Here is a 25,595-nt window from a genome sequence, read left to right on the forward strand (position 1 = left end):
GGACCTTATTAAGGACATTGAACTGCATCACTGTGCTTCTCTCCCTCGTGAGATGCTTTTGATTACCTTCCTGAAATACAGGTTTCACAAGGAACTCTGGCACAGAAGTTTGTCTGGCAAAACTAATTGAGGTGAAATGATCCAATTAAGAAACACACTGCACTTTTCCATTTCTAATGGGAAAACCTGCTATGATTTATGTCCTGTAGGAAGGGTTTACAGACTTAGAAAGAATCCTCCTGATATTGGGGCTGACAACTCATGTATTCACCCATATTTGGCAGTCCCCAGAACCAAATGCTGGCAGAGAGAAAGGATAAGCATTGTTCAAAGCCTTTGACAAAAGAGTTCATCTTCCTCAGCTTCTTCAGCTAACGACCAGCTTTCAACTTACGTGTGCATGCCTACTAATATAACCGAAAGCATTACGTTTATTATCGTTTCATGTAGCAAAAGAGAATGACATCGACACCACCCAACATGTAGTACATGTCCTGCTGTGGCCCACATTGATCTAAAGCAAAAGCCTGACAGTTCCTCGGGACTATTCTCATGAGAAGGAGAATCCACCTTCACAATGAAAGTTCATAAGCAACAGGAGGACACACAGAGAACTCATTCAAAGCATAAGCTCTGAACATTTGAATGTGTCTCTGCTAGCAGGTTCCTCCAGCAGGAAAAGTTTTCCCAAATCCTGATGCTTAAATGTCTCCTGCTGGCAACCAGCTTAAACCCCCAGGCCTTCTATTTGTGAGTTCACTACCAAAGTACTTCTTCAAGTTCTTAACTGAGAATTTTCCAAAGGAGAGGATACGCCTATATGGAAATAAAATACAGAGATGCCACCGTTTTTCCAGCTAAACCATTTCAGCTACCTAAATCTGCCTGTATAAAACACACAAAGAATTCTCAGCAAGGCAAATTCGCTCCTTTCAGGTACCTAAATCTGCCTGTATAAAACACACAAAGAATTCTCAGCAAGGCAAATTCGCTCCTTTCAAAAGTAAAGAGCTGATCGAGACAAACAGGTCAGCTGAGCAACACCTAGGGCCATTGCCCAAACGATTTACTAGTCTTTGAAGAATGTATTTCTTTCAAACAAGCTATATTGTTAAAAGGGAGAGAAAGAAGATAGATTTAATTTGTTACATACAGGCACATTCTACCTTTATAAACCTTATTCTTATCTGATGTTTTATGGTTAAGAACTTCAGATTGCAGATAGTACTTCTACATGACCACTTATGGCTTTTATTACATGAACCGTTACCGTGCAACACGAAAGAGCATTTGAAAGCAACTGATTTGTTTTCCATACATGATTCATTTGTATTGCCTTCACCATATTCCATTACTAAGGCAGCACATTCTTACTTGTATGTAGGAGTTGACAGTGCCACCTTCTCTCCTTCTTTCCCCTGCAGAGATTTAACTATGCAGGTTGATCTAATGGCTTACTGCTATTCAAACACTTAACATTTGTTCCCTAACCTGTGGCCGCGTGACCCACCCATTCAATTTACAGTAGCTCTGGCCCACATTCAGGCTTTTCTACAAGGAATTGTAGATTTGTCAATTTGTCAAATTGTCAATTTGATTCACGAAAGCCATAGAAAGCTGTATTCTCCCTTCCCCATTTTTGCATTTTTTTTCTTCTGTTTTACTGCATTAAATCAGCCCATAGGAGTTGGCCAAACAGCAGGAACAGCACACAGGCAGCAGCTTTCTGAGCAGAAATAGAACTACTGATTTCCAGCAGCAGTGAGCTGATAACTTGACTTACTGCATCTTAAGAAAACATACTGAGCCATCAGAACAATCATGTGAACATACCTCATCTATACAGCTCAGAATCAGATTAGTTTAACTTCTGAAGCCCAGAAGTGTGCAAAGCTATCACTGAAGAAAGAAAGCAAGCACCGACTGGTGTAATTATTGTAATACAGGGCTGAATGCATGGAACACCAAAAGACACCAGGTTTAGCAAGTAGAGGTAGGAGTGGTTTCCACACAAATCACTTTATTTTCCTAAATACAGCAATGAAAAAGCAAACTCTTAAAGGATGAAAAGAGAGTTTTATGTCTATATATTTAATTAAAATACTTTTTCTAAGACAAAAATCATTTACATTCTGAGAACTCACATTCAGAAATAAATAAAGGCAGCAGGGCATAACATTCAAATGAATACCTAGTAAAAGGCAGTAACATATTTTTATTAATAATAAGGAATACAACACTGCAATATTCAATCTTGAGTTTGTATATACAAATGCCATATCCTACACAGCAATAAATCAAGACATATACACCATAGGAGCATGTACAATAATTTCTATTAAGTTGAAAAAGTAGGAACCATATGTAATGAAAGTTTCCAAACTGGTAATGCAGAAAAACTCCTTTGAGAGATAAACAACAAAAATAAACATTGAAATAACAACAAAAAAATCTCAAAAAGAAATACAATTAACAAATAGGAATCATGATGTATGATTACCTCCCCAAAATACCCAATCATTTATTTTGCTCTAAGATAGATTACACAGCACACAGAAAAGTTATTATATTTCAGTACAGTACTAAAATGCAAGCTTTTGCAATTTGGTCCATTTACATTTTGCTGATTATTTTAGCCTACCATACTGAAAGGAGAAGTCATGTGTTCCTCAGTCTTTGGATATAAAAAACAGTGTAACTACATTCTTTAGCACAAAAGCAAGATTTTGAGAAATGTCTGCCTTATTTTTTTTTTGGTTAAGCACATTTAGTTTTCATTCGTGCAAAAACTGTGAATTAATCCCATTCCAAATGAGGATTTTACCATAAAATTTAAATTGATTAGATTACAGAACGATGGAAAAAAACTTATTACACACAGTATCTTGCTACTGAATTCTACTCAGTTAATCAAAATTACACTAACCTTAAACGTTTGCATTTTCAGAGATGCAGGCTTAACTTTCTATTCAGAAAAGCTAAAAGACAAGCAAATTTAAAATAGAACACATCTGAAAACTATACTTCACTTTTACATAACTTCAAACATTTATAAAGCTACATGTAACCTCCAAAGAACACAGACACTAAATTGTCAAACAACCTACAGGTAACCACCACAGACCTGACAGCAGTACAAAAGAAAAATGAGTAACATCATCGCACTTTCAAATTCTTATATTTTCTAAAACCTTAAGTATAATTTAGAAGTCGCAGCTCAAACATGTAGAAATCTTGAAGTGAGTACAATAATTCAGTTTTAAAATATTATTACTCTGTTTTAGCCATATAATATATAAATACAGATTGGAATTTTACCTAGGGGAAATGGCTTTTTCAGGTAAGGACAGATAAATTCAACAGGTTTATATCTCTGAAGAAGCAGGGAGAATACTCCAGCAAACGTTCTGGCATTGTCAAACTGTGCCTTAGGTACTGTACTTAATTGAAAAAATAGATTGTTTTCGGCAAGCAAATTGCAAATAAATCACGTGTACAATCAGAAACAAAATACATTCACTCTCTGAAGTTACACAGCCTTTCACCAACAACTGAAAGCACATTACAGAGTACGCGTATTATCTTCTTTTAGTAATAGGCACACAAGTCCCCAGTTTCCGTATTTCTTTTTAAATAAATAAATTCATTTTTAAACAGAATCTGTTCTTCCCATATCTGATACTTATCCTCAGGACTTTATAGAACTATTCTCAGATAGTGTACTACATTAATTTCAGATATAGTAGAATTATACAATAAATCCAGTTTGTAAAGATTACAAATGCATCAAGCCGCCAGTAAGCAGCTTCTATATCTACATATGATGGTGCAAGTTAGTGGTGTCATAAAGGCACTTGTCTCTCACAGATAGTATTGTCTTTTTAATCAGTTAAAAATATATTTAAAAATATTTTTAAAGTTTAACATCCGAAATGGTTTTTACTCCTTAAAGTGGTGCAAATCGTCACTTACAGAACAACAATTCATTAATTCAACATGAAAGAGCGAAGTGCAAAGTTTTCGTAATTAAATATATCTCTACATATCAATTCAATTTAATGCCATGCTCTAAGAAAATGCCAAAAAACATGCCATAGTAGAAATGTGATTGGTGCTAGCAGCCACAAAAAAAGGTAGGTACATAAAATAGTACAATCAAGCTTATTTATGAAGTTACTAAATCAATTAAGCAGTGAGTTGCAAGGAGAGACATATGCCACGAGTCTTTTCCAAGACATGCCTGAAGCCACACCTGAGCAGTATGAAATATATAGCACACATTTACATCATTAGGGACAAGTTTAGAGCTAGCTACCTAATTTTATAAAAATAATTCCAAAACGTTCATCCATTGCAAAGTGAATTCTGTTTTCATCAAATGTAAAAAGAAAAAACCAGATAAAATAGCAGAATTTTAAAAGACACAGAAGGAGCCACTAAGTAAAGTTCAGTGCAGTTTTCAGGTGCTTATGGATGGCAGTGTAAAATCCTCAAAATCCAATTTATCTGGTCAGTACATATCCATAGACTTTCCTCTCCAAGTCTCAGTAGTTTAAAGGAAAAATATCAGAGGTTCCACCAGCAGAATACATGTTTTTGTAAATCATCGGTCTCAGGTCTTACAAAAAAATAGGCCTAATTGGCTTTGCCTGTGTAAATGCTAATTTGAAGTTGGCATTATAGTTCTGTTAAGTAGGAAATCTAAAGAAATCTAAACAACCAGAAAGGTGTGATGGATGGAATACATCAAGCATAAACCAAAAGCCAGCAGGTTCTTTGGCATTTAATACTTTCCATCATAACAGCACATTAAGAGTATATCCAGACTACTATGAAGTTGCTGGAGGGAGCTTCATGCTTGAATACTAATTTTCGTGTCCGGTCTTTTTTAAATAGTTCTGCCAGTACTGCACCATAAGGAGTTTTCTGCATCTTTGACAAATCTGCATTCTCTGAACATTGCACAAGGTTATTAAAATAAAAACAGAAAAAAAATAAGCCATGTGATCAACTATTAAGCTGCTCCTTCAGAGAACCACATTTCTTTGCTTATAGCAGTGACCAGAATTGCTGGTGTACTGACAGTTGCCATGGCAAATGGGTGACTGTGTGGGAGAACACACATATAGCCAAGTCAACATTTTATGCAATCTCCATGATTTAAGCAAGCATACAACACACAGCTTTTATTATGTGCTGCCAATTAAACTATCAGTCTATATAAAGTGCCAAAGGAAAAAAAAATGTTATGTTAGATCATGGCTGTTTCAATATTCCCACTCATCCGTTTTCATGTCCAGGTAGTAAAGAATATTCTGTGCCAGCTTTACTGCTTGCTTCCTGGCAGCCTTACACCGTTCATCACCTTGCGGATCAACAGCATCAAGAGCAAGAAGTTGTTTTGTAAGGAGTTCTTCCAATCTCATGTAATTTTTATCTGTTCTGTTTCCATCAAATGAAATCACCTCCTGCTGAATTTGAGACAAGTTCCCAAGAACAGTCCAAACTGCTCTGTGAGACTGAGGTTCTGCAGCAGTTTGGTCTGGATACATTTGCCTTTTTCCAAGTGCTTCCTTTAAGTCAATGTACGTTATGAGAGCTTGCACTTCTATTACTGCTCTTCTCCTGGCTTCTCTAATACAAGGGTTTTTTCCTGGACTCACTTCATCTAACTGGGCAATTAATCCCTGCAGTTCTGCTTTGGATCCCAAATACAAATCAGAAGCGTTGTCTGTTTTTATAAGTAAAGAATTAACTTCCTTCATTTTCTTGCGGATCTCTTCTATTTTTAGAATGGACTGATTTTGTGCCAAATCATAAGCATGTGTAGAATTTGCTTCTTCTTCCAAGTCCAGGTATTTTTGCAATTTATTGATCTCTTCCACTACTTCCTTTCTGTAATTTCTTATTTCTGTGCGACCACAGACATCTAAAGCATCCAAATCAGCAATAAGGCCTGTAAGCACACAGGATAAATGCCTGCAGGTATCATTACTACTCACTCCCATTAGAAGCGCAATAAGAGTTCCTCTTGCTTTGTTCACCTCACACATTACAGAGTTAATTTTGGAGACAGAAGGATGCGCATCATTAGAGAGTGGCAGGGAGAGTTGCTGCTTCACGCAGCTTTCTATAATCTCCTGAACAGCACATACTTTTGTCAGCGTGCGATATCTCGCTTTGCGTAAAGAAACTTTCCCTCCAGTTTTCACCTGGGTAAGCCTCAGTATGATGTCCTGAATGCCTTCTTCAAATTCATCGTTTATGCAGTTGCCTCCTTTGTAGAAAGGCGTAATCTCGCGCTCCACAAGTGACTGTGCCTCCTTGAATATCGCCTCTATCTCCAGCCTGCGCGGATGGTTTGCATTTTGCTCCAGCTCCTTCAGCAGCCTCTCTGTTTCCTGAGCAGCTCGCTTCCTGGCTTGCTGAATATCCCCTTTCCCTTCGGTGTCTACGGAATCGATTTCAAAAAGCTGTTTGGTAAGAGACCGCTCCAATTTCTTGTAATCCCGGTCGGTAGACAAACCGCTGAAGACAACCACCTGCTGTTCGATCTCTTTGACCTCCTTCTGGATTTCGTGCAACCGTTTGATGGCTGGGTGTTGGTTACCCATTTCCATTCTCTTCTCCCAGCCGCCGTCAGACGACCTGCAAGGACAGAACGAGACCCGCGATTAGCTGGACGCCACGCCGCCTCACCCCGCCGCCCTTCACAACCCCCACCAAGCACCTGGGCGCTGCGGCCGCGTTAAAACCCCTGTGCCAGCAGGCTTTAACCCACCCCGCCGAGCTTCCACCGCTCTTCTGCGCCGCCCGGCCCGGTGTTGAGGCCGCACCGCGGCCCTCCCGGCTCCTGCCCCGTTCCGCCTTCCCTTCCCCGCCCGCTCCGGAGCCGGGGAAGGAGGAACCGAGCGCCGCAAAGCAGCGCTCCCCTACCGGCCCAACCCGCCGCCTCCTCGCCCGCCTCACCCGCCCCGGCTGAGGCACCCGCGGCCCGGCGCGGCGCTGCGCCACGGCGCCGGCAGCGAGGGAGGAGGGCGGGCGGAGGGCTGAGGGCCGCGGCCCCTTCCCGCAGCACCGCCCCCGGCTTCAGGGCGGCCCTGCCCCTGCCTCTGCCCCTGCACGAGATGGCGGCCGCCAGGGCCGGGCGGGCGCTGAGGGTGGGGGGGAGCTGCTGCCGCTGCTTCTCCTCGGGCGGCGGCGCGGAGCGGCCGGGCGGAGCGGTAAATCCCCAGCCCTCAGCGGCCGGCTGAGGGTGCTGAGGGGCAGCGCTGTGGGGAGGGAGGGGAAGGGAAGGGCCGGGAGGAGCGAGCAGCGCAGGGGTTGCGCCGCCGAGCGGCTGGGGGGAGCCCGCGGCGGGGCTGGAGGGCGGCGGGCTGAGAGCCCTCGGTGCCCCCGGGGCGTCCGGGCGGCGCTTGTAAGCACCAAGCAGGTTGAGAGGTGAGGGGCAAAGGGGGCAAAATGCTTCCCCGGCTGGAGCGGGGGGAGCCCGCTGCTCCGGAGCCGAGCCTGAAAAGCCGCGGGCAGGCACCGGGGGTGCCCGGGGAGGCCCTGCTGAGGGGGCTGGCACACGGACCGGTTCCTGCCAGCAAATGTCCTGGAGCATCTGTGGTACAGAACTGCTGGAAACTCCATAAAATCATGATTTATGGCTGTTGGGGAAAGAATTGAAGGTATCCTCTCTGTAATAAGATTTCTAAGTAAAGGTAAAATTTAAATATATCGCAATTTTCAGTCGAGGTAAACAAAGGTGCGTATCTTCTGAACGTGTTACAATTATGTGCTTTAAGGCTGCATGGAGACTTGCATGGCTGTATGGAGTTTTAGAGCTTGCTTCAAGCTGTGATTTTCACGAAAACGATGCTGAACCGGTAACAATAACGATTCCCGTACGTATTTTTAAGGGCCCGGGTTTCCGCCCGCCGGCACACTCCCGCCACGACTGGATCGGGCCCCCCGACAGGCTCTCAAACCTGCGGCCGGTGATCTTCCATGTGCCGCGGGACGAGTCCGCCCTGGAGCGGCGCCTGCGGGAGGCGAGGCAGGACACCCAGGCCTGGAACCAGCAGTTCTGGGCCCAGCAGAACGCCTCCTTCCAGCAGGTGAGCGGGGCCGCTGGGCGGCGCTGGGAGGCTTCGCGTTTGGGTGCTGGCGACCCCACAGCCTTCATCCTTGGCTTTAGAAGGATTTGGATGGCTGCGCAGGAGATAACCTTCAGCTGTGCCTCGTGCACTGTGTGGCTGGCGCAAATAGTCACCAAAAACCTGTGATTTTGGTTTTCTAAACTAGTATTCAGTTCTGCCTACAATTACTTACTAGCTTTAACTGATACTATTTTTTTTTTAAGATGCGCAGTGTCTACCCAGAAATTACGTTTTGTCATTGTTTGCAATATTAACTTCTAAGTCTCTTACAAAACTACAGACCCTATGCATTCGATTGCTGTCTAGTGATGTTTGCCATATGTTTTTCTTATCTTGCACTGAAAACATCAAGCTGTAGCCACCTTGCACGCGCAGACTATTTGTGACTGGATCTGCCGTTGAAAATGACGCTGCAGATTTTCTTGCTCTGTTATAGGAGAGAAATTGGATGTAATCACTAAGGGTAAATGAAGGGCCATGCCCTGTTGCCTGGCTAAGCTAAAAGCAGGAACATGTTTAGCTGTGGTCTGCCTTTTTCTGATTGCACTATTGGTTAGGAGACACTGAATTTTGTTGTGAGAAGAAAAATGCTTCAGAATTCACTGTTATTTCTGATGGTCTGTGATCATCGTATCCTCCCAAAACATGTGAAGATCTCGGGGGGGGGTGGGGGGAATGAAGCTTTTAATTCCATAGAACTGCTTATTAATCTTTTAAAAGTGATGTAAAGAGAAATGCTCTGTTTCCATGTAAGTAGCTTCAATTTCTAAGTCTGCATGTTTTTCTGTATGCAGAAATTCTCAGTTAAACTGTGGGGACTAGCTGGTTGTATGTCTTTTGTAAACTTAAGGTTTAGATCTAGCTAAACAATACCAAAGCTCAGTTGTACCTTTATTCCAAAAATAAGTTGCATGTGTTTCAGCAGAGTGTTTGCACGAATCAATGGTTGCATGCAGCTAGCAGGATCTAAGTGAATATCCGATGGTATTGGGCAGTAAGCTGTTATGCGATTTAAAAACAATGGTTAACTTTAAGGTATGAGTACCTCAAATTCTAACGTGGAAAAACGTGTTTTAGGAAAAAGAAGAATTTATTTATTCAAGACTGAAAGCCAAAGGTCTGGCAGTGAGAGATGAAACAGGTTAGTGAGATCTCCATGTACAGTTTAGGATGCATTTTGAATTTTGTATAACTCTCAATATTGTTAGTTTATGCTCTCTGTGTTCTGTCACAAGTAATTCTTCAGAGCAGGATTTGGAAGTGCTTTTTGGGAGCATGCATGTGGGGGGTGAGATTTTCTCTTGTACTGTTCATCTAATTCTTCCCTGCCCAGCATGAAGGAACATGCTGAAATCTTAACCAAGTAATTTTAATAATTTTTCAGTATAAGGAGGAATGGGCTTTCATCTTTCACAACTCCTTAACCTGGTGAGCAAGCTGAGCTAAACTTACAGAGTATTTGTCTCAAGTCCATGTTATGGTTCAGCAGATAAATTCATGCTCTTCATTCAGGTCCACAGTGTATTCAATTAATATAATATTTTTCCTTGAGGGGAGAGTAAGACAGCTACCAAGAAAACAACAGAGAACAGAGTTCTCTGACCTTCTTTGCCTGATCACAGTTGCTGTAAAATACTTGCCTCACTAATTCCTGATGTGAAATAGGAAACAAGATGCTTTCATTATACAGTGAGCTGGCCATTGTAGTATTAGTTTGAACACTTTGTTTATAGAATAATGATTTATTTGACTTCAGTAAAGCATCTGCTCTGATGTTGTATATATCACAGACCATTATGTTTCTCTTCTGTTTGTCCCAGTGATCAGCGTGTGGTTGAAAAACAAATTAACTCCAGTTGTTAAGAAAAAGCTTCTTTCATATTGCTGTTTTGTTCTTTAATTTCTAGAATTAAAAAAAAAGCTTGTACATCACTTACAAATAAAATTATTGGCTGCACATGTTGGATAGCTCTTTTTGTTCTACAGTACAGCTATGTATGTGTGCATGTGCGTATATATAAATAACAGTAAAAACTATACACACGTATAGTTGGAACAAAAGTTATTTCTTCTATATAAGAGAATCTTCAGTTTTGCTGCTACCATTATGAAGAAACAAATTAACTATAGCTGTTAAGTAGGCAGCCTTCAAATATTATGATGATGAATTTATCCCATAGTATGTTAATCCACTGTATATCTTTAAATATTGACAAACGGTACTGATCAATAATACACATTTCTATGGTCAGTCTCGGGTGCTTTAAAATGTATTTTGGAACAGCAACAAGTAGATTCTTCCAATTTTTTCTCTCATCACGTCCATGTTCCCTGGGACATTCAAAGCTGACCACCAAACACTGAAAGTGCCAGAAAGTTTGTACAGGAATTAGAATTAAGAATATTCACTGGTTCTGTGGATGCTATTCTGTGGAGTAGCCACGGATGTGCATTTCATGCACTGTGGAGAGAATACATCTCCTCTTATTTTCTACTCTATGTGAATGGCATGTTCAAATCAGACACATCCTCTCGTACTTCACAAAAGAGTTGTCTGCCATATTGTTAATAAATGTGACATCTCAGAACACATGCTCTTTGGTATAAGTTACTTTAAATTTACCAACAGTGACAGAAAAAAATTGTACCTTTGAAAATATCTTGACAGTCGTGAATAGTGTTTTTTCTGTACTTACGGACTTACTTTAGACATGGAAACATAAGTTACTAAGTGCTCTTACTGGTGCTATTTAGACTTTGGACCTGTGAGAAATTAATGTTAATCAAGGGATAGATACTCCTAGATCAATTAACTTTTTTTGATAAGTTTCCTAAGTAATCTAAGACCTGTTAAACATCATCGCTTTCACAAGTAATAACGGCTTAAGAGTTATTGTGTCAGTTTCAAAATGATCAGTGGCTTTTAATCTGCTGTGTTCCCTTGATAAATTTTAAAGGGTTAGAAGATGAAAGCATATTAACATATTCAAGGTTACACAAGAAGCCTGTAAAAGCAAGGAGTCAGACCTAGCTCTCCTGAATCTGAACCCAGTATTTTAATATGAAGAGCATCTTCACGTTCTTATGCCAAAACTTATTTTCAGGTCAAAAAGCAACACTGAATGCAGAAGAAATGGCTGACTTTTACAAGGACTTTCTAAGTAAAAATTTTAGAAAGCATATGCATTATAACAGGTATGTAGAAGGTATTTATGTTGACTGTAAGATCACAGAATCATAGAATGGTTTGGGTTGGAAGGGAGCTTAAAGATCATCTAGTTCCAACCGCCCTGCTATGGGCAGGGATACTTTCTGCTACAGCAAGTTTTAGTCTAGTCAAAAGGCATAGGATCAAACTTAAAAATTTATCATTCTTTACCATTATTGTAAAAAATGCAGGATATGTGAAACTCTCATTTTGATTTTTTTTAAATGCTATTATTAGCATTTGACAGAAATTTGCATTATCATTTGAGTTCTTCCACTGTTTATTGTTGATTTTGTGGAGAATAGAGTCTGGTGTCATTCCTTCCTGAGACTGCAGAGAGACTATATCAGGCCCTCAATTTTTTCCCCTTATGGGATGGATATTTTCGTGCTGTCAATTGAAACATAAATGTGTGAGTAAAACAATTGAAATTTCTGTATAAAAGATTCTAGTTAACTTCTAAATCAAGTAAGGATTTACTAATCTAGTAAATATCATTTGTCTCAAGGAAAAATCATTTAGTAAGAGTAATACTTAGTATTCTTACTTTTTGTTTTTATTATTTTGCAAGTATATGGTCAAAATGGAATTGACTAGCTTTGTGTTTGGGAAGTTTTTTGTGTGGCGAAGCCTTAGTAAAATGATCCGCTGCACTCATCCTGAATAGGACTTTGGCTACAATTGGGTAAGCCCACATCCGCCCAGTCTCCTCGCATCTGCTGCATTTTGTGTGTCACTGTTTGTACAACAACTTGATAAACTGGATTGGGGATCTGAAACAACTGAGAAATGACTTGCAAATTCATATTACCACCCTGCAAGTAGCTGTGCACGCTTGGTGGAGGGCTAGATATGAGGAAGCAGAAAGAGGATAGTACTTAATCCAGTTAGAGTAGCGCTGCCCACTGCACGTGAAAGCAGAACTTATTTTTTTTGCATTGGGTTGAAAGGTGATTGGGCTCCGAGGTCCCGAGTGTTCTTGGGTTCCTGATGGTGTAACATCAATGAGAATTATACTGCAACTGTAATTGACCTACAATAAAATGTGATTTAGAGTTCTTTGTACATATTGTGCATATACTATAACATGCTATACTGTAAGAACAATTTGCAGTTTTACTGCAAGAAACAGACACCTCTTCTCTTGGGGATGAGGCAAAAAAAAACAACTGAACTGCATGAAAATACAGAAAGGTTAAAAAAATAGATCATTTTTGATAAGAGGATTGCTGTTCAAATTGCCTATGTTATATTAACTAATGATTGATCAAGCAAATAGTTATCTTAGAATTGACCATCAGAGGCCATTGTTGTAGTCAACTCAGGCTAGTGTCTCATCTTCTAGGTAATGAGAGTTCAGGCTTTGCTTCTAAACATTCCTTGGTTTTGCTTTGTTCTAAAATCAGCTGGCCAGCTGTGCTGTAGTTTCAAAGTGGAAATGCACAGCCGTGAAAGCAGTGGAGCTTAGAAGCATTCCGATTTTCAAGGGGTCACATTCATAAAGGTTTTTTAGTGCACTCAGCATAGCTCTTCTGCAGAGATGCCAGCTGGCCTGGAAACTAGCTGCTGAAATATTTAAACTTCTAAACTTTAGGAAGAATTGAGGCAATGACTGTGCATAGACACCATGAATATAGTTCAGCGTACTGAGACTGGAAATAGTCTAGTTTAAAAAAAAAATCAAGAAGGGCATAGGAAATGAGACATGACGGGGAAAAGAAACAGTTGCAGTGTTAGCGTGATATTTTGATTTAACATGACATTTTAGGGGGTAGCTCGGTGCTTCTTGTCAGCGTGATTTTGGCTGCTGTCCTTACTGAGAGGTTAATATCTCAGGTTTAAGTTAATCTGTACATGCAAGGATTCTAACAGAGATCTGAAAGAAGACCTAAATTCCAGGTGTAATGTAATATTCCCTGCTACTTCTACAATAAGCATATTCAATTGCTTCTTGTGCAGAATTTTACCAAGCAGGGGAGGGATCCTTGATGGAAGCCTGAAGGAAATAATGAAATCAGTTTGTAATAGGGGCAAGAATTTGAAGCAAATTCCCAGAGATTAAAAAGGGGTACATTTTGAATTGATTCTACAAGTCATGCATGCAAGACTAACTTTGACAATACTAAAGGCATCATAGTTAAAAGATGCTGATTAAGAAACCAAATGTTTCTTGTATTGGGTTATATAACTAGACTTTGGAGTACGATTTTATTTTTTCTCCCTTCATAGATTACCAGTTATGCCTTTTTCAACACATGCATCTTCATATGTGCACAAATCTTACCTGTAGTACAGCACTGGCAGTACATAAGTTCTTACAGATAGCTTGATGACCTGCTTTACTTCTAAAACATGAAATTTGGTTCCACTTTTTATCTTACGTGATTTCAAATGCAATTAGTCATAAAGTTATCCATCTCCTAACTTTCTTTTTCACAGATAAACTTTCAATAGCTGTAGCCATATCTTCCATGTGCAATCTGTTCATAGATGGGGATAGTCACAGAGATATTTTCTTAGGTTATTTAGTTAGAAGTGTAACCACAAAGAATGGAAGGTGTAGGTCAACACTGAATTGTTATTTGTGAATGCCAAAGGGTATTTTAATATAATTGTGTACCTTTTTCCTGTTCTTGTTCTGTGTGTTGGTTGTTTTCCTGGCTTTGGAATCCAAGAGATTGGTATAAACGTAACTTTACGATCACATTCCTCATGGGACAAGTAGCACTGGTGAGAGCTCTGAGGTGGCTTCGCTGGAAAAAGAAAAATGTTTGAAATTAGTGATCTCAGCTCCATGAAGAATGCAACACTAGCTAGGCCTGCTATAAATGTGTTAATAGTGATGTTCAGAATCTGAATGTCTAATGTAGTAATTGCTTGCATCTGTTTCTTAGGCTATGTAAATAAAGTTTACTATTGGTCTTAATTTATAATTGCTATTTAGACTTCTTTACCTTTTATTTCAAGAATATCTAAAATTTCCTAACCAAAATAACCAAGAAAACTATCAAAAGCTTTCTTCATCTATATTAAATGGAACAGATCAGCTCTGTCACATTTTTACCGCGGAGGCATAGCTCATAAAACATGTTTCAGTATGCTGTGCCTGAACTTTGGTCAGAGAAAGTCTTCACCAACTATATTAACATATAACATAAAAATGCTTTATTTTGCAGGGGTTGTCTAGGGCAGTAGTTATCCACAGTAATATAACATGGTTGAAGGAAGAAGTATGACTTGTGAGTGTATACGCACTATTGATTTAGAATAATCCTTTTTTTTACAATGTGACTTTCTATTTTTAATGAAATTTTAAGATAAAATTTCAGATAAATGACTAAAGCAATAGATGGGGTCTTCTTAGATAATTTTGTTTTCAATTTTAAGATAAAATTTCAGATAAATGACTAAAGCAATAGATGGGGTCTTCTTAGATAATTTTGTTTTCATTTGAGGGAATGTATTCCCTTGGACAAGAGTTCCTCTAACCTTTGGTTGTTTAAGGTTCTAGCTGCTGAGCATTAAAACACATGTATTGCCAGATATTTAATTTTGGTAAAAAAATAAACTGGTTCTCAGCTGTATGAGGAGAAGAACGTGATATTCTCACCAGTTTCTTAAGGCACTCGAAAAAACTTGCTAGGGGGAGGTGGAGGGTGTCTGGCCTCAAGGAATGTAATCTCAATTGGGAGGAAGCTGATATAAGTGAAGTCTTAAAATGTTATGCCATGTATCTGTAATTTAAAAGAAGTTCCATACTCTGAATGTTCTCAGTGTCTTATCAGACAGTTCAATGGACTGATTGTTTTGATGCAGTACCTACTGAAAGGATCTTTTTATAAAAAGAATGTTGTCAAATGAAGCATGTTTTCCCCAAAGCTGTGTTGTAGGGAAGGTTCTGGTTTTGGAAATGTGAGTTCTGTAGCCATTGACCCGTTTTTCCTATCTAAACATGGTATGATTTATTGATAAGCTTTTTCAGCTTGAGCAAAAATTGGCTTGTTGGTACTAATGAACTAATGATTCCTCTGGAAAATTAAATATTAATGATACCATAATGGATCACAGTGTTTCATACAGTGATGATATCATTGGGGTTAAAATGGTCACTGAATTGTGGTTCTAATAGGTGTGTTATTAGTAAATTAACATATCTATTAATAGTGTTTGAGGTGGAAAAACAGTGGCTCTAGGAGAATATTATTTGTGAATGCTGTTTACTACATCAAAGGTAAAAGGTATGTATTTATTAAAAAGAGAAAATGATATGTTTATTTAGGGAAGTATGGTTTTGAAATAGACTACTGTGGCTATGTAATGTAATTCTTCAGGGCTTTACATTAAATCACATGTTACAGCATATGTGCTTTGACCACAATGTGAACGCACATTTTAGTAAATAATTTCAATGTAAAATGTGGGAAAATGACTGGATAACGTATGAAAGTATCTCCAAAAGGCAGAGACCAGAACCCCAGTGGCCTGGTGGTTGATAGCCATATGTTCCTACGGCCCGTGCGTAAGGTCCCCAAGGTAGTTTCACATACTCTAAGTGGGTAGAGGTCAATCAAAAGAAACATTTCCATCTGAGCTGCTCGCTTCTATTAACACAAACACTTTTGTGTGTGCCAGCTGAGCAAGATGAGGAAACTGACTCACTACTAGGACTAATCCAAGTAAAAAGTGGTAGATGTCAGTTGAATTAACATGCCTCAGCATGCAGATAGAAGAATTCTACTGGTGGCATAAGGGAGATGGAGGAGTTGAGATGGAAGGTTTGGATCGCACTTCAGTCAACTCACAGTAGTTGTGAAACTACTTTAAATCTTTACTCTGTTTCATTGGAGCTACTCCTTAGTATGCAACAGGGAACATTTTCAGTAACAAAAGCACAGTTACAAAACTGACTTCTGAATATGTACTCTTATGTCAGTCACCTGAAAACAAGGTGATCAGCATGAGACAGATCAGACGGGGATTCTACTCTGAGATGCTTGTAGGTGAAGTTAATGCCTTTAAGGCATTTCCTTCATTAAGGTTCTGTGTGGCTTGCTGGGCTCCTTCATCTAAAGCCTACTGAAGGAGCAAGGCATGTGTTATATGAGGTAAGTGGTGAGCTCTGATTTAGAATATGGAATAAAGCCACCGTGAAAAGATGCTATTAAAAATAATCCATCTGAAATTTTGAGTCTCATTACCAAAACCACATACATTTACCAAGATAATTACACTTTCTGAAGTCAAAGGCCATATCATTTTTGCCAGTGTCACATGAATTTTGATATTTTTTTTCTTGACTCAGAACAGTTGTAGTAATGTGAGCTGCTTTCACTTATTATTGATTATAAAACCTTTATACATCAAAGCAAGGAAGAGGAGCACCCATAGACTACTGAAAATAATTTTATGTATACAAAGGCCTGGTACGGTAACTGGAGCTACTGAAATAGATCAAAGAGTGCCTTTTCAATGCACGTTATCTGAGTATAAGGAAAAATGCTGAGGAGTGTTCTCATCATCTGGGTATTTAGCTAATCCTGTCAGAAGGAACAGCACTATTTCATATTTAGTAGTGTCAGCATGTGTCTTTTTAATCTGTCTCATCCATAAATGCATAATAAAGCAACAATGTTTTGGTAATATTCAAATAATTTTAGATAGTTTGTAATGACTTAGAGATGGTTGTGTTCTGGGAATCTTGGGGGGGGGGTTGTTAATTCTTTTGCTAAGAATTTATCTACTGGAGCATTAATTTCAATAAAATATGAGAGGGGTAGGAAGAAGTGTCAAATGAGAATTGACAGGCAGACCGACTAAAGGTTGGTTTGAAGTGATTCCAGCGCCCTGCAGGATCTGAACACCTTAACCTTTTTGAAATAAAACACATTTCTCAATTTTATTAGAGTTTTAAAAGTAATGGTAGAAACTACTGTGAATGTTTAACTGAAAATTCCTAGTGATAAAATTTAGTTCAAAAGTCCAATTTGTTACTTAGAAGCTGACGCTTTCTGGTCCCTTTTTAAAGGGGCTTTTCTGTTTGCAATTTGCAACTTCCACTATCACTAAGCAATATTAGTAACCTACAGGGCAATCAGATTTAGCCAAATGAGAATTTAATCTACAACCTGCCCAGAGCTCAAGGGCCACACTTTTGCATAAAGACTGGGAGATTGAAGTATTTTCAGGAAATGATAATGTATGTCTGGACCTCTAATATACACAAATAACATGTTTATATTAAAAACTGTATCCCCTGATTGTTGTAATCTGATTCACAGAACAATAAACCCATAAATAAATACTCAGGTTCCTTACTCAAAAAATAACAAATGAAATTTACTTTATTTCTTATGAGTTTATTTCTTAAATGGTTATTTCTTAAGTACTTGGAATGTAATCATCTTGAAATGCATACTCATCGATAGTCATTACTGCAGAAATTACTTCTTTGTACCCGGACTTTGCATTCATTAATGGATTAAGATTTACCCAAGTATTCTGAGATTTAGTTGACTGACGTATTCAAATAGCAGATGCTGTGGAAGTGCAAAAGCAGTACTTTTGGCTAGAAATAGTAAAGATAAAAGATTACATGATTTCTTTTAATGCGTGATCTTATTCAAGAGAAATATTTTACAGTACTACCCACTGTCTACATCAGAGTTTTAGAAGCCACGTAAATGCTCTAAAGACAACATCTTTGTTTCTTATGGCAGCCTGTGTTGTCTTACTGGTACAAATGAAATACACACTGAATCTACTTCCTTACATTTTGAAGGGGGAAGCACAGTGATTTTTTGTTCTGGTGTACTCAGGTTCTCATCCTTAGGGATGGCTCAGGTGTGTTCTCAGCAGAGCCTGAAAGGGCAGGAGACAGCAAGAATGGCTGTGTGCATTGCTTGGCTGCTGGGACTGCCAGGAGGCAATTAGCACTTAGCACAAACTGGAGGAGCCCTGAAGCTACTTTGATGGACCATGACTGGCAAGAGTTTCCAACAGCCCCCATGCCTGTCAAAAATTACTGTCATTCAGCAATGGTCTGTTCACACCACCGCCTCCAAAGGATCCACTGATATGATTCAGCGGCAGAATTGGCTGTGATGACTTTCATCAGCTGAGCCAAAACACATCAACGGGCAAAATGCAAGTTTCAGAAACATGAGAAATTCAGGTCACTATTCATATCTCATTATTAAAGAACTTCTTGTTGACAAATTTTAGCTCCAACTTCATAACAAATCCCTGCCAGGAAAAATTTTCATGTGATGATTGATGTGATGATTGATTGGCTGTTTTTAAAGGGATCCGGAAAAGTTTCATATTTTAATGTGTAGAATTATTTGAGTAAATAGAAGTCTAGATTTATTTATTTATTTATTTATTTATTGAGCAGGGGGATCTGTTCTGCAAAACAGATTCTGTAGTCAAGGCTATATTAGAGGGCAAAATCCATGAATTGCAAATTTCAAAAGGGATTAATTGACTGCCTTGATTGCTTTCCAATTGATTTCATTATTCTGGAGTGTCATATAGAAAATAGGTGGTATGACACGCGTAAATATTCTGTAAAAAGCCACAGCAAAGCAGTCCTGACAGTAGTAGCTGTAGGAACTATAAATATTTAGGTAGAAAGCTCTTACTTGACCGAAATCGTGAGACTGAAAGACAAAATGGAAACTAAGTTCCAATGAATATGTAAGAAAATGTCTTCTGAATGTCTCTTATATTTACCAAAATATTTCATTTTTAATCTCATGTTTGGAAAACCTCCAGTTTCCTCAGGCCTTGTGAAAATTTTTTACCGTGAAAAACAGACCAAAATACTAAGCTGACTATGATGTGAGTAAATAGCCACAGGTGCTAATTTGTGTTAAAGGAAAATTCGGCTCACTTCAAAGAAGAAATCAACTCTGCCATAGGACATTACAGAGCAATTTTAATTGGGAAGAGATAGTAAAAATTAATTCATTTGCTATGCTCCTCTGCTGCTGCTTCTCCAGTGCTCCTATCCAGTGGTCGTAGAACTGAGTCAAATAGGCTGATGCTGGGAGAATGTGGCTGAAGAGTAGCCCTTGGACAGGGCATTTTTCCATCTCAGGAAGATTTTTCTCAGGCTTTTGAATCACAAGGTTCACGCTGGTACTTTAAAAGCAGCAAAGAAGCTTATTACTTAGTGTCTTGAGTCTGTAATTCATAGGTATTATCTAACTGCCACTTAGATCCCAGTGTTCAATTTCGTCTGTAATTAACAATGTCATTTCAACTTTTAGTTCTTTTATGAATTTATATGTAAATTAGAAAAGCAATCTTGCTTATTTACAGTATGAACTTTGTTATAAGGCACTACCCGATAGACTTCAGAAGCAAAAATTCAAAGGGAAAGAAGGTAAATCAAATTAATGGGAATGCCAGTAACACAGCATTCCAGCCTCCTTTGGCTGTAAAATGAGTGGGATGGGAAACAACAAATGTGTGAACCGTCCTTTAAAGATATTTAGAGCGCTTTCTGCACTGATGCATTATAAACCTGGCAGTAACATTTTTTATGGTTATGTAGTTAATTATAAGGATTTGGAGCATGGTAAATTGCTGCTTACAATGGAACCATTTATTGGGTAAATTTCTGGTCAGTGTTGTACACTGATGAAGGAAGATGGTCTTATTCATCGGTCTGTTCTGTATGAGTCACCAGAGTTTTCAAGCATATGGTCATGGTGTACTTTGTGGCCCTTCAGCAAGCATAACACTGTGTAGGCAATACATTTCCCTTTCATGGCTAGTTTATATTGTATCAGTTGTTCCCAGCTTTCTCCTAGTGATTATTGAGGCATGTTTCAGTTCCTATTTACAGTCATATTATTTTCAATAACTAGGGTTTGATAAACTATGTAAAACTGCACTCATCATGGAAGCAATTTCAGTGCTTTTCAGACTTCCATTAAAATATAACTAATATTTTAAATATTAAGGAATAATTTGATGTTAGCATAGCCAGATTCAAAAACACTGCAGATGGCTTGTTCCAATAATTCCCCCCAACTTCCCCAGGAGACTTGTTAATTGATGTGACTGAGTGAACTGATCTGTGTAACCAAAGCACTTCTAACAGCCCATGTATTTTAGGTGATGCTCAGGTTTTAGAAGACCCTGGTGGCTTTTTTTTTTTTCCTCAAAAAAATTACTAAAAGCTCTGCTTTCTCTGAAATAAATTATGCCCAGCTGGCCACCAAAGTCAAAGCTCAAGGAGTCCTGCTTTAAATTTCTATTTTTAATTATTTGCCCTCTGAAGCAAAATTGTAGCCTCAGAGTATCAGTGAGGGCCTACGTGCTGATGAGGTAACTGCGTTTACCTTAGCCAGTTTCTGCATAGATTGCAGCTCACCTAAATTGAGCCTGGCCTTTCTGGCACAAGGAAAACTTTCAGAATATGATCTAATGCAGCAGCGTCTGCCAAACTTGATAAATGAATAACATCCCTTCACCGGCTCTTCTGTAATGTTCTCTTGAACATCAGTACACAGATGTAGGAGGAATCCCTCTCTTCAGAGAAAGAAATAAACAGGTACAAGGCTGGTTTCTAAGGCCTGCAGGAGTGACTTAAGCAATCATTTCACCAATGTTTTAAGTCTTAAGACTTGACAAGAGCGATATACATGCCTTCTGTATCATTGCAAAGATACAGAAGAAGTGAAATGTGTCTGTGGCATGTCTTTGAACTTAATACATTTCAGTGGATTTCTCTACTGTCCAGCATGAAAATGTTAAAGCAGATTAAGTTTAAAGAGAAAAAAAAAGATAAAAATATGATTTACATCTGAAACCGAAGCAAAAACTCTTCACATTACGTACTTGCTGTGGGAAGAGGGAGGCAGCAAAGAGAGTGAATTCATATCCAAACCCCTGGGAATAATACAATCATCTCTCCTTCTCCTGCACCTGCTCTGTTTCCCAGCAGGGATATGATGGGGAACAAAATGCCTAGCACAGGCTGTTCTGTTTCCTATTGATTTCCAGAGTGACTCTGCCCTTCTCAGCCCCACGTACTGTGTACTATCCATCTAGCCAAAGGCATATTCACAGAAGCCATTTTCTGTAGAGACATAATGGGTCATTGGCCCAGAAGCTACAGAAATAGTTGTCACACAGCAGAAACATTTCCATTTCCATTTCCCTTGGGACAAACTCTGTTACGATAAATTCCCTGGTCCTGTGCAACTCAGAATGTCTTTGGTTTGAATACCCTCTTAACCAAAGCAAACTCCAGAAATGAAAAGTGGATGTAAAATGGGCTTACATTAAATACAAGAAACTGCAATCAACTTTGCCTGGATGCCAAATGGATTTGGTGCAATTCCATACAGGGAATATTAGTTAAGGAGGAGAGAGTAGCATTTAACAGAAGAACTGAAAGGTGGATAAGGGTTCGGCAATTACTGCAGCACATGCAGAAAAGCAATACATCAAGTGAAAGGGAGATTAACGACAAATCAGACTTAGGAGCAAACATTTTCAATAGTGATTATGGCACAAAATTGTAGCATGTTACGCTCATGAAAGATTAAACAAATAAGAGCAGAGAGGGGCAGCTGGAATAGTTAGGGAGATGTAAGCTCTCTCCTACAAGAGATAAAGGGTTCAGTTTGTTTAGCCAAGCAACGTGATGGTCAGGAAAGGAGAAAGGAGTGCAGAATCTCCTGGACAGGTGAGTGGAGGGAGGAACATGTGAAGGGTTTACCCTGGGAGAAATGTCATTTAATGAGGAATGATTTAAACATATAAAAGAGAGGTGTTACATTTGAGGTCTTCCTTAGAAATGCAAACACACAGAGGAATGGGGCTACAGAAAAAGTGATTTTCATAAGGAAACTCTGGAGAATTTCGTGAGAAGAAAGTACCTAAAACAAAGGCTCCTTTGCTATGCAAAAATCCCTACAACCACTACCAGTATTGTCAAGGTGAGAATCTCAGCTAATCTAATTGCAAGTAATCTGTCAGCAAAGCCTGATGCATTAGCAAACCTCCATAAAGGAATGCTGACAAACCATACAGGTAACAAACGTCTGGTGTTGAAAGAAAGGGAGGGGAGAATGTAAGCAGGATTAAAGCAGGCACTTCGAAATAGATGGAGGTCATCCTCCTGTTTTCTGTTCGTAGCTAAGAAACACACAGTTTGAACACAGATTATTGAAGATTTTGTGTTTGGAAGAGTATTTTCATTGGGTTTGTAGAATAAATTTTTCCTACCAATATCAGGCCTTTTCCCAGCAGACAGATAAAGGAGCACTGTCGTATTGTATTGCAATCTGAATGTCCTTACTCTAGTAGTGGCCAAGATTGTGATACTCCACCAACACAGTGATGTTGATTTCCTCTGAAGGCTTTAACACAACTTCTCCAATGGTTCACTCACTGAGGTAAGTGAATAGAAAAAGAAATTAACTTCCTGTGACTCATACGAAGTGATTAATAACTCTTATAATCTTGAATGAGCAACTAAAACCCCAAGAGAGAATAAACTCAGTGAAAAGGAAGAGTATAGAGGAAGGAAAGGAGCATAAATGGAATGCTATCCTTTCTGTACAAGCACTAAAAGTCATGTGGAGCAAATAAGGAGAAGTTGCTGGTAGTTAACTACCAGCTGACTACAGAACATGAAAGCAAATAAGGAAGATCATAATTTCATCTTTCAATGAAATTAGAGGTGTGGCAGAAGCAAAGAAGGAACAACAATTGCTGGCTGAGCAGAGTTGTATGTACAGGTGTGAGCCGTCCCTCATACAGGTGGGAACCTACTTACATGCAGGGAGTGAAGGTGCAAGTCTGAGTATCATCAGAAACTCCAATGCCAACCCTTAACCTGTTGGGTATTTTGATGCTTAAAAGTAGGATCTTAGGAAATAATGACAATGCCTGTAAATTCATATAGCATGGAGTATTATAGTTTTTCAAAGGGTGTGATTCTCAACTGCTTGATCATTTATTACTTTGAAGATCACAGTAGAAATTGGAATATATAACTGTGTTGCTGAAATTGTCTAATATTTTTCTTCATATTCATATATTAATATTAACATGCAAATTGTTTCTAGCATTCATCTGATTAACTGTATTAGCTGAGGTTTTTAATTTTTTTTAATAGCAAATGTTTTGAAGCTAATCGAATGGGCTTAAATCTTCATTATCTTTTGGGCTTTAACAATGCCACTGCCTGGTAATAGCTATGAGATGAAAAGAATTCTGGATAGCAAAATGTTAATGTCTACAGTAAGCATCCTGCTCTCCTTAAAAAAGTAACAGAAATTTACTCATGAAATGGCCTGTTGGAGTTGAATTACACTGTCTGTTTTCTTCTTATTTCACTATGGATAAAGAATGGCGGGGAGAAGCATGCCCACTTTCATTTGTTACCACTTTCTAGAAATCTTTGTGACTCTGAAAAAGGAGAATTCACTTGTGTGGAAATGAAGCGTATTGACTTTGGAAACAAGATCATGATCAGTGTTTATTTTATGTAGTACTTTAATGCCATACCCAATAGTGGGTTTCCTATGGTATGATCGGGCATCTTGACTATGACAATAAGTCTTTTACACCAGAGTGCCTAAACTCAGGAGGAAAGTCTTCACTCAGAGGGTAGTGAGGCACTGGCACAGGTTGCTCAGAGAAGCTGTGGCTGCCCCATCCCTGGAGGTATTCAAGGCCAGGCTGGATGGGGCTTTGGGCAACCTGGGCTGGTGGGAGGTGTCCCTGCCCGTGGCAGGGGGTTGGAACTGGGTGATCTTTATGTTCCCTTTGAACCCAAACCATTCTATGATTCTAAGGATCTTTGAACTCCATGCTAACAAGGGAACTCTGCATGCAATAATTTGAAAATACCTACAAAGTAGCTAGGCTAAAATTGTGTTTGGGATGGAGTACTTTACACTTTTGAGTGCTGATTTTTGTTTCCTGTTTTCCATAAATGGCATTCTTGTAGGAAATACAAACTAAAAGCATATGCAACCGTCAAGCAATAGTGATGAAAAGCCAGATGGGTTACTGAATCTGGCCTTTCAATATTATTGCCAGAATGCTTTTAAACAGCACTTTAGGAGCAATTGAAATTGTTCCAATGTAAAACTTTATGGTAGCCCATATTTATAGAATGAACTTATGGATTTTCTAAGACTGCAGGCTTAGATTTTAAAAACTTCTGTCTCTTTTGGAGGAAAGAGCCTCTAACTCCAGAGGATATATATTTTTTAATAACAATGGTAAAATAAAGAGGCATATGTTTCTTAAACAAAGTGAACCTGAATTTCTTATAGAGGCTTGCTGTAATTGTGGATGTCAGTTAAATTAACTCTTAGTTTGCTGTATTTCTCACACTGTTGCACCTCAAAACGTAAGAGCTTTCTGCTGCATTAGCTGAACTGTTTGCTTTTTCCCTTCACAATGTGAAAACTAAACCCTCTTCTGGGAGAGGAGGGAAATGGGTATATTGAGAATAAAGAATTCAGCATTCTAAATAATATGTTTTGGGATTTTGGTGTAGTACCCACTCAGATGTCTGCAGAAAACCTGTGACCTTGTTGATGGTAGACAGGGAACATTCTACAGACAGCATGTCTAGATCACTTCATCCTAAAAACAGGGCACATAGCATAACTAGTTCCCTAAGAGAAGATGGAAATGTGGACAGCAAACAGCTTTACTGCTAGAGGAACAGGGATAATTCTTATGTAAATGGCACAGGAAAAACAAGATCCAATTGGAGAGGAACTTGTGATTTTCAGGTCAGGCAGGAGCCTGAGGGAGAAGCATGCTCCCCAAGTCTCTTTTGTGTCTGCTCTTCTCCTGTGTGCCATAAACAGAGGGAAGTGATACTGCACTTTGGTTCCATTGAACTATGCGGCCTTCCTGCACGAGGGAGCTTATAGTGTGTACTACTTACGTGGGAAATTGCAAGCATGCATATACTTCATTAGGCAGCATATTATGAATCAGGGTCATAGCTGGAGTAGTTGCTTTGTTCAAGAGATACTCAGCTCCCTTGGGTAAGCAGCTAATTGCAGGAAACCTTTGAAAGCAAATGTGTGATAGGAAGAGAGCAATGAATATTGTTTATTCAAAAGACAGGAGAGGTTTCTTTGAATCAGTTCTCTTGCATAATTATGTAATTAGGGCATGTTCTATTTTAATTAAATCTCTTGCATATTCATGGAAATCCTCTGAACTTGTGGACCAATTGGCATGACTCTTTT

General features: G+C 39.0%; 2 protein-coding genes across 4 annotated transcripts; one reads left to right on the top strand and one right to left on the bottom strand.

Moving 5' to 3' along the window:
- Positions 1–2,192: 2,192 nt before the first annotated feature.
- On the bottom strand, positions 2,193–7,060 carry BAG5 (BAG cochaperone 5). Of its 3 annotated transcripts, none has more exons than XM_035551434.2 (2): positions 6,970–7,060; positions 2,193–6,648 (listed from the first exon to the last, which is right to left on the bottom strand). In XM_035551434.2, exon 2 carries the CDS (start codon positions 6,618–6,620, stop codon positions 5,268–5,270), a length of 1,353 nt encoding a protein of 450 aa, XP_035407327.1. In that variant the 5' UTR covers positions 6,621–6,648; positions 6,970–7,060; the 3' UTR covers positions 2,193–5,267. The 3 variants fall into 3 exon arrangements, with proteins under 3 accessions (XP_035407327.1, XP_035407328.1, XP_050567288.1); XM_035551435.2 differs by having other exon boundaries at positions 6,782–6,971; XM_050711331.1 differs by having other exon boundaries at positions 6,731–6,970.
- A 23-nt stretch (positions 7,061–7,083) lies between these two features.
- LOC118250385 (cytochrome c oxidase assembly factor 8) lies at positions 7,084–14,278 on the top strand. Its single transcript, XM_035551436.2, has 5 exons — positions 7,084–7,223; positions 7,905–8,102; positions 9,222–9,285; positions 11,249–11,339; positions 14,028–14,278. Exons 1-5 carry the CDS (start codon positions 7,128–7,130, stop codon positions 14,125–14,127), a joined length of 549 nt encoding a protein of 182 aa, XP_035407329.1. The 5' UTR covers positions 7,084–7,127; the 3' UTR covers positions 14,128–14,278.
- Positions 14,279–25,595: the final 11,317 nt, after the last annotated feature.

This window comes from Cygnus atratus, chromosome 5, assembly GCF_013377495.2.
Source record: "Cygnus atratus isolate AKBS03 ecotype Queensland, Australia chromosome 5, CAtr_DNAZoo_HiC_assembly, whole genome shotgun sequence".
NCBI classification, from domain to species: domain Eukaryota; kingdom Metazoa; phylum Chordata; class Aves; order Anseriformes; family Anatidae; genus Cygnus; species Cygnus atratus.